Here is a 10,000-nt window from a genome sequence, read left to right on the forward strand (position 1 = left end):
ACTCGGCGACGCCTGCCGCTCTCTGCTTTCGCCGACTCTCGCGCTGGCCGAGGCGCGGGTCACATTGATGGGGCGCCAGGTGAGACCTTGGTTCACCTCCGGGGGCAGTGTTAGCAGCAGGTCAGGAGAACTGAAGCACGGGCAGTGTGGAGTCAGGAGAGTGATGTCGTGATTATATAAAATATTTAAATTACTTAAACATAATAATAAAAATAAATAGCCATTAATAAAATTATTAATTATAAAAATGAATTATCAAAAATCAATTATATCAATATTATCAATTATAAATTAACTGATAAATATTAAAAACTTCATATTATTATACAAATTATAAACGGATAAATCTAATAATATTTAATGATATTCAATGAATAAAAATCAGAAATATTAAAACACTAGAAAATGTATTGACAAAATATCAATTTCTGAAAATAAATCTTATAAATCTGTGACAGAAATGAGCAGAGTATGGTCCTCTCTCTCCTCGGCTCTTACGTTAGTACTGTGCAGATTCCCCCTCCTCATAACAGTCAGATCAGGAGGAATATGAACAGTGCTACATGCTAAGCTAACAGCGCTGTGAGCCTGGGAAGCTGAATGTGATGGCGTGTCAAAGAGAGGGCAGACTGGGGTACCGCGGAGGAGAGGGGGTACTGTAGAGTTTATCAGACTGTCCCTTTGAGCCTGAACAGGGATCCGAGTCTGAGAGCCAGAGGAGCTCAAAGCTGTGCAACAAGTTTTCCTGAAGAAGCGAAGCTGCGTCTGGATTCTCTGGTTTTTAACATTCAGCCGGCAGTTGAGCCGCAGCCCCAGCAAAGGCTGCATGTGAATCGAATTAACATTAATCAAAGCTAATCTTATTAGGAGATTATTCAATCTGCACCGCACAGACAAACAAGACACCGGGGGCAAGACATAAGTCTTTCATTCTGAGAGATAAGAAATGTAAAAAACCACAGAATTATACTGAAATGAACGGGGTGAATTAAAAGGTCACAGAGTAATTCTAAAAACACTGTTACACTTGAATGCAAATAGCATTATTCATACAGTAATAGCAGGCAATTTCCAAATAATTATACTCTACCAATTACAAGGCCACTCGCTCGCTCGCTCTCTCTCCAAATAAATAAATAAAACAAAAGGATCTGAGAAATTTTCTGCAGTCCATGCTGAATAATAAGCCTGAAAACTGTAGACATGTTGTGAATATTAAAAACAGATTAAAGTGTTGGCTGTCAGTCTTTCTGACCACTAGAACATGAGATATTAGTCCACAACACCTCAATAAACACTCCTATACACTAGAATAGGGGATATTAGTCCATAAACACTCAATAAACACTCCTATACACTAGAATAGGAGATATTAGTCCATAAACACTCAATAAACACTCCTATACACTAGAATAGGAGATATTAGTCCATAAACACCTCAATAAACACTCATATACACTAGAATAGGAGATATTAGTCCACAACACCTCAATAAACACTCCTATACACTAGAATAGGAGATATTAGTCCATAAACACCTCAATAAACACTCCTATACACTAGAATAGGAGATATTAGTCCATAAACACCTCAATAAACACTCCTATACACTAGAATAGGAGATATTAGCCCATAAACACCTCAACAAACACTTCTATACACTAGAATAGGAGATATTAGCCCATAAACACTTCAATAAACACTCCTATACACTAGAATAGGAGATATTAGTCCACAACACCTCAATAAACACTCCTATACACTAGAATAGGAGATATTAGTCCATAAACACACTCAATAAACACTCCTATACACTAGAATAGAGATATTAGTCCATACACACCTCAATAAACACTCCTATACACTAGAATAGGAGATATTAGTCCATAAACACCTCAATAAACACTCCTATACACTAGAATAGGAGATATTAGTCTATAAACACCTCAATAAACACTCCTATACACTAGAATAGGAGATATTAGTCCATACACACCTCAATAAACATTCCTATACACTAGAATAGGAGATATTAGTCCATAAACACCTCAATAAACACTCCTATACACTAGAATAGGAGATATTAGTCCATACACACCTCAATAAACACTCCTATACACTAGAATAGGAGATATTAGCCCATAAACACCTCAATAAACACTCCTATACACTAGAATAGGAGATATTAGTCCATAAACACCTCAATAAACACTCCTATACACTAGAATAGGAGATATTAGTCCATAAACACCTCAATAAACACTCCTATACACTAGAATAGGAGATATTAGTCCATAAACACCTCAATAAACACTCCTATACACTAGAATAGGAGATATTAGTCCATACACACCTCAGTAAACACTCCTATACACTAGAACAGGAGATATTAGTGCATACACACCTCAGTAAACACTCCTATACACTAGAATAGGAGATATTAGTCCATAAACACCCTCAATAAACACTCCTATACACTAGAATAGGAGATATTAGTCCATTAACACCTCAATAAACACTCCTATACGCTAGAATAGAGATATTAGTCCATAAACACCCTCAATAAACACTCCTATACACTAGAATAGGAGATATTAGTCCATAAACACCTCAATAAACACTCCTATACACTAGAATAGGAGATATTAGTCCATACACACCTCAGTAAACACTCCTATACACTAGAACAGGAGATATTAGTCCATACACACCTCAGTAAACACTCCTATACACTAGAATAGGAGATATTAGTCCATAAACACCTCAATAAACACTCCTATACACTAGAATAGGAGATATTAGTCCATACACACCTCAGTAAACACTCCTATACACTAGAATAGGAGATATTAGTCCATAAACACCCTCAATAAACACTCCTATACACTAGGAGATATTAGTCCTCAGTAAATACGAGGTTGAAAGTCGACAGCATGTCTCTCAGTAAAAGCCTTTAGAAGCAGTGGAAGCTCTGAAGACAACAAAGTTTGGGCTGTCCCTCCAGGGGTTAAAAGGTCGGCTTGCCAGGAAATGAATGTTTGGTCACCCTGAATGACCTCGGTGAGTTGAGAAACGCGCTTCTTCTGTTGATCTGGCCTTTTTCTGATCTCCATCAGAAGATTAGCTGCACTTTCAGCCTCAGATGTGAAGCCCAGCTGCTGTCCATAAGCAGGGGGGCGGGGTTTGCTGAAGGGGTGTGGCCCTAGCTCTGTGGGAAGCGAGATGGATGACTGAAAGTGATGTGGCGAGTCATAAATTACAGCGCAGGCTGGAACAGAGGCGGCCGGACGGCGACAGGCTGACAGGAGCTGAAAGAAATGTTATTGCGGAGATGACGGCGCTGTGATGACCCGTGACATCGCCGCCCAGAAGACGAAGGGGAGGCGATTAATCAGAACGGCCTGATTGAGGGATAGAATGATAGGGGGTGGAGGTGGAGAGGGGGTGAAAAAGCCTCCGGAGGCTGATTTACAGGCAGCGGGGTGACGGCGAAATCAGCAGATGGGCCGAGCAGCGGCGTCTCGCTTGTCTGTAATTGTCTTTGCTCCAATTTCCATTATTCATCTGTTCGACAGAGAGGAACGTCTGGAGAGGGGGGAAAGCCGGGCAGCACCGAACTGAGCTTCCCTACCCAGAATTCCTACCACAGCTTCACACACCATTAGCAGGAGCCAGGAGTCCTGAACTGCTAACTGCAGAGACATTAAAGGGTCGTTACCATGGAAACTTCACTCCCTTTTATAATCACTTTTCTCCCATCCAACCCACATCACCATAGCCCCGCCCATTCAGCCTACAGCAGATCAGCTCTTCCTGTTCAGCCAGTTTAGCCCCTCCCGTTCAGCCTACAGCAGTTTAGCTCCACCCATTCAGCCTACAGCAGTTTAGCTCCACCCATTCAGCCTACAGCAGTTTGTGGACACTGGGTTCTGAAAGGCCGTTCTGCAGTATGACAGCGTTGGTTTTGTGTCTGTGGTGGCTGATGGGAATGGGTGTGTGTGTGTGTGTTTGGGGAGGGGGGGGGTAATTGGTGTATCATGTCCTGTTGGGGATGAAGATGCAGGAATGCACTGGGACTCTGATTCAGGACCGTGGACGCTGTTAGTGGAGCTCAGGGGGAAGTGATGGGTACGGGCTCTTTAATGCAGGCTGCTGGAGTCAGAACCGTCTGAGAGTGCGTTGGTGCTAGCCAGCGATCGACACCCACTGATCAGCCAACGGAAATCTCCAGAATTTGGACGTGCAGCGGAGAAATGGCAGAGAACTGAAGCAGATGGTAAGAGTTTTGGCCACAGATCTGTCCAGAACCCAGTTTTAGCGAGATATAAGCTGTTAGAGATCAAGAACACGTGTCCGGAGCGCAGCGCCAGTCCCGGTAACCAGGCAACCGAACTGTTCAAACCTCACCCCATAAAGCAGAGCGAAACTTGGACGATTTCACGCTCCCTCATTCGCCAGCTCCCAATATCCGAGAAGCACGTCTCTGCAAAGTTCCTGTCAGCAGCACTCAGAGAGTTTTCCTTAAAGACCCAGACCCTCCATTCAGCCTCTGCACCCTCTTACAGTCCTATTAGACTCATATATGTAAATGACCTCTGTACTGATTGGCTGCCCCATACTGCGTTTCATTCAGAAAGCAGTTGGGTAGGACCTGACTGCTGTAGGCTGAATGGGAGGGGCTAAACTGCTGTAGGCTGAATGGGAGGGGCTAAACTGCTGTAGGCTGAATGGGAGGGGCTAAACTGCTGTAGGCTGAATGGGAGGGGCTAAACTGCTGTAGGCTGAATGGGCGTGGCTAACTGTATGTAGGCTGAATGGGCGTGGCTTTGTTACCAGATTAAATTAGAAGTGGTTTTGGTGCTGTTTGGCCCTTTAAGGTCTGGAGAAACAAAAGTAACGCTGATAAGTAGCTGCTCCAGGGTTAGCAATAATATGCTAATTGGGCGTCCCCTGGGGATCGCAGGTCAGACCAAATTTGACTGGGCAATTTGCCCACTGTGTTTTAGCATTCACGCGCTAATCCACACTGTGGAGGAATCTGCAGAGAGAGGGTGTTTGTGAGTGCTGAAGCGTACTGCATGTGTGTGTGTGTGTGTGTGTGTGAGCGAGACACTTCTGTACATGTTCATTATTAGAGATAACTCCTTACAGATGCCTAAAGCTCTCCAAGAGTCTCGCTAACACAAAATGCAGCCGCTCCTATCGATCCGAACAGCGTTCCTGTTGTTTAGGGAGCGTGGAAGTGAGGACGTGTCGGAGCGTGTCTCTGAATGTTCAGTCGTGGTGTACGCAGCACACGCTCACCTTGCCTGCAGCTTTACGCCACCTCCCCAAGCCGAGCTGTTTACACAATACTAATGATCTGCAGTAACACAGACGCCGGTGAGACTCCTGTCCAAGCGCTGGCTGGAGTGGAGCAACTGTCTAAGTGCTGGCTGGAGTGGAGCAACTGTCTAAGCGCTGGCTGGAGTGGAGCAACTGTCTAAGCGCTGGCTGGAGTGGAGCAACTGTCTAAGCGCTGGCTGGAGTGGAGCAACTGTCTAAGCGCTGGCTGGAGTGGAGCAACTGTCTAAGTGCTGGCTGGAGTGGAGCAACTGTCTAAGCGCTGGCTGGAGTGGAGCAACTGTCTAAGCGCTGGCTGGAGTGGAGCAACTGTCTAAGCGCTGGCTGGAGTGGAGCAACTGTCTAAGCGCTGGCTGGAGTGGAGCAACTGTCTAAGCGCTGGCTCAGTTGCAGGAAGCTTGCAGGTTTGATTCTTTTCATTATATAAATATCATCGCCATGGTGCGTTCTGATCTAGCAATATGATTGGCTGTTCACGGCTCTTTGAATCTCTATAAGCTTCAGTCCACCGTTGTCACTAGCAACAACCGCCAGACACCTTCTACTCACGTTTGGTGGTCCTGACAGCAGGCTTCTTCTCCCCAGGACCGTTCCCAGACCCCCAGCAGCCGTCCTCATCGTCGCAGTCTCCGCTGTACGGACCCTCCGTGTCTCCGCTGCCTGTCTCGATCAGGTCCAGAGTGCCCAGCTTCGGGATAGAGCGGCCCTGTAGGAGCTACACACACACACACACACACACACACACACACGTCAACCCACAGTCAGCCTACAGCAGTTTAGTCCCACCCATTCAGCCTACAGCAGTTTAGCCCCACCCATTCAGCCTACAGCAGTGTAGCCCCGCCCATTCAGCCTACAGCAGTTTAACCCCACCCATTCAGCCTACAGCAGTTTAGCCCCGCCCATTCAGCCTACAGCAGTGTAGCCCCGCCCATTCAGCCTACAGCAGTTTAACCCCACCCATTCAGCCTACAGCAGTTTAGCCCCACCCATTCAGCCTACAGCAGTTTAGCTCCACCCATCCACGTTAAAACTGGTTAGCTCCGCCCACTGACACTGGCGTTTAAAAGTGTTTCACCTTTTTAAATGAATCTGAACAGAGCACAGTGTGTGTGTGTGTGTGTGTTTGTCAGGGATAAAGGGAGGCTGGAAACAGTCCGATTAGATCAGACTGTGCTCTGTGGAGATCAGAATAGTGGATCTCGAGGGGTAGCGGAGGGTACGGGCTCTTTAATGCCTGCGTACACACACAGATATTTATAGTTATTAGAGTGTGTTTTGTTCTGTTGTCCTTCAGCGCGGTAATGAGAATGGAGCATGTGTACGTACAGCACACACACACACACACACACACACACTACACACACACACACACACACAGTTGCACTAGTTAAGTGAATAATAATCAGATAATTAATACAGAGGGAATGTGGATGTGTGTAAATGCGCTAACGTTGCTAACGGCACTTCCATCACCGCCACAGCAAAATAAAAGTACAGTACGTTGCACACGTCCTCACCACACACACACACACACACACACACACACACACACACACACAGTGTCCCCTCCAGCTCCCCTTCATCATTAATGGATCCACATCTGCGGGTCGACTCCCTGCGCTAATTACAGCGTGAGCGTTGGCGCTGCGTGTGTTGGGGGGCTTTAATTGCCTGATTGAAATGCGAGACCGCCGCTCAGACGCTGAGAGCGGTGTTTGTTTGTGTTCAGCAGGCAGGTAGGACTCAACGGGCCGGCACGATTGTCGGCGCTAATTAGCTACTCTGGAAGATGTGTGTTAGCGTAGCGACTGGCATGGCTAATGGATTAGTGATGGGTGAGTGGGGGGAGAGTTAGGGACCATCACACCAAACTCTGAGTCCTGTGATGCTCATCTACACTAATATCCCACATCTGCAGATTCACTGATAGACTTCGTTTACACGGTGGATCTAGAACCGGAACTGCATCCTCCTCCTCATCACGTCCCGCCCTGCAGAGCTGCTCCACCCTCAGACCGGAGCAAAGTGGGCGGAGTGATACCACACACTGTGCTGAGGTGAAGGTGGTTCCGGTTCCTCCAGCGCTCCTCAGCTCAGTGGAGAAGGTTCTGTTTGGGTTTATAGATATTACACGTTTAAGATAAGATAATCCTTTATTAGTCCCGCAGTGGGGAAATTCTCTGTTTAGTCTGGTCTGATCTTGATGGTTGAAGTGAGGGGTGAAGAAGATCACCATGGTCAGATCCAGAGAGCTCTCTGAGGCCTTCAGACAGAAGGGTGGAGGTGCAGAGGAGTCTGGGAAGGGGTTTAAACAGATCTCAGAACAGTTAGAGATCAGCTGCTGTTCCACCATCCACTAAATCATCTACAAGAGGAACAGCTGACCAGCATGACCAGATCAGACCGTCCTACAAGTTCAGCCCAGCAGCAGAACCTCAGGATGAGTAAAGAAGAGTCCAACAGTCCTAAATGTTTAAAATGTGGTCAGGGTATCAGGAGCTCTCGCCACAGCTGATGATAAAAAGGTCAGCCTCTATGTTACTGTATTTTATAATGCGTCATTATCATTATTATCATTATTATCATTATTATTATTATGATGATGATGATGATGATTGAAGGTGGGAATAGTGCTGTTATTGTTCAGTTGAAGATGCAGTATTGTTTTTATCTGTTAGATGTTAGATGTTTGTGTTTCCATCATTAGCCTTGGTGCAGTGTTCCCTGGAGTGCAGCAGCATTTCCACATTCCCCCGTTTCCGTCTTTTTGTCCACGTCCTTCAAAATATAGCTGAAGTGTTTATCACCCGAGGGAGCCGAGCGCAGAGAAATGAGAAAAAGGGCATTACGGAGAACTCCTCCTCGCTATTGTCAATCACGGCCTAGCGCACACACACACACACACACACACACACACACACACACTATCAAACACACACTCACACACACTCACACACTCATACACACACAGTCTGCAGCGTGCCAGTGCAGAACACCTCTGTGTGTGTGTGTGTGTGTGTGTGTGTGTGTGTGTGTGTGTCTGACCATGGCGGAGGCCCTGCAGGGGAGAAGGCCTTTATCTTCTCCTCCTCGTCTCTTATCAGCCGTTCTACTCTGAATGTGCTCGCCGTCGTTCCTGAGGGACGCCTCTGCCTTCTTATCTACTCTCTACAACATTAAAGAGCCCATCCTCTATAGCCACTATACTATAGCCTCTATAGACCCTACAGTCTATACCCATACCCTACAGTCTATACCCATACCCTACAGTCTATACCCATACTCTACAGTCTATACCCATACCCTACAGTCTATACCCTACAGTCTATACCCATACCCTACAGTCTATACCCATACCCTATAGTCTATACCCATACCCTACAGTCTATACCTATACCCTACAGTCTATACCCATACCCTACAGTCTATACCCATACCCTACAGTCTATACCCATACCCTACACCTGTACCCTACAGTCTATACCTATACCCTACAGTCTATACCCATACCCTACAGTCTATACCTATATCCTACAGTCTATACCCATATCCTACAGTCTATACCCATACCCTACAGTCTATACCTATACCCTACAGTCTATACCTATACCCTACAGTCTATACCCATACCCTACAGTCTACACCTATACCCTACAGTCTATACCCATACCCTACACCTGTACCCTACAGTCTATACCTATACCCTACAGTCTATACCCATACCCTACAGTCTATACCCATACCCTACACCTGTACCCTACAGTCTATACCCATACCCTACAGTCTATACCCATACCCTACACCTGTACCCTACAGTCTATACCCATACCCTACAGTCTATATCCGCACTAAGTACAAAATATTTAGTAACCATAACTGTACTTAATACTTATTATGAATACTTAATGCTTCCACTTATAATAATGCTGCTTTAATCTTTAGCACGTATACTTAATACTTTACTTAATACTTTACTTAATACTTTACTTAATACTCTGCTGAACACTTTATCCAAATCTCTACACTGTGCTTAATATGAATGCTTCATATTTCTAACACTAAAGCTTAATACAGTAATTCTTATTAATAGGTATTACATGTATTACTCATGGCTAACACTTAGGCCTGCATGTGGATCTACCCCTCTTTCAGTTCTGACTCCTATATTAATATTTTACACAGGGAGCGCAGCTACGCTAACACTAGCATTAGCAGCAGATCCACGATGTTCCTCAAAGATCAGTACATGTCTGTTATGAAGTGAGATTTTACTGAGAGATTTCAACTGGAGACTCAGTTGTTTTGAGTGCAGAATAAGTAGCGAGCTAATTACGAGATTTCCCTCCCCGCCATAATCCTCAGCATTAGCGGCTAATCCTGGACTTTAGCCGCTACAGTAACTCAATCAGAACGGAGGAGAAGAACCTTTGCTTTAGTTTCCAGAACCGCTTCACTTCAAGACGTCGAGAAACGAGAGAATTTAAGCGTCTCAAACAGGGTCGATAGCGCTAAACAGCTAACAGCTCGGCCACATCAAAACAAACACCGAGTGGAAAGATGATTAGCGTGCTAGCGTGGGAGGACTCCTCGTCCGGGTGTGATTTTACTCTTCTGATGTCCTCGTAGAGGGCGAGGCAGCTCGAGGAACGCTCTG

The 10,000-nt window shown here is 45.5% G+C and overlaps 1 protein-coding gene across 1 annotated transcript in view; it reads right to left on the reverse strand.

The window, feature by feature from the left end:
- Positions 1 to 10,000, reverse strand: part of gpc5a (glypican 5a) — a 144,521-nt gene that overhangs the window by 45,079 nt on the left and 89,442 nt on the right. Inside the window, 1 exon segment of the mRNA XM_072657967.1 lies at positions 5,893 to 6,058. Coding sequence (XP_072514068.1) covers positions 5,893 to 6,058 — 166 coding nt within the window.

Source organism: Salminus brasiliensis, chromosome 15 (genome assembly GCF_030463535.1).
Source record: "Salminus brasiliensis chromosome 15, fSalBra1.hap2, whole genome shotgun sequence".
Lineage (NCBI taxonomy): Eukaryota > Metazoa > Chordata > Actinopteri > Characiformes > Bryconidae > Salminus > Salminus brasiliensis.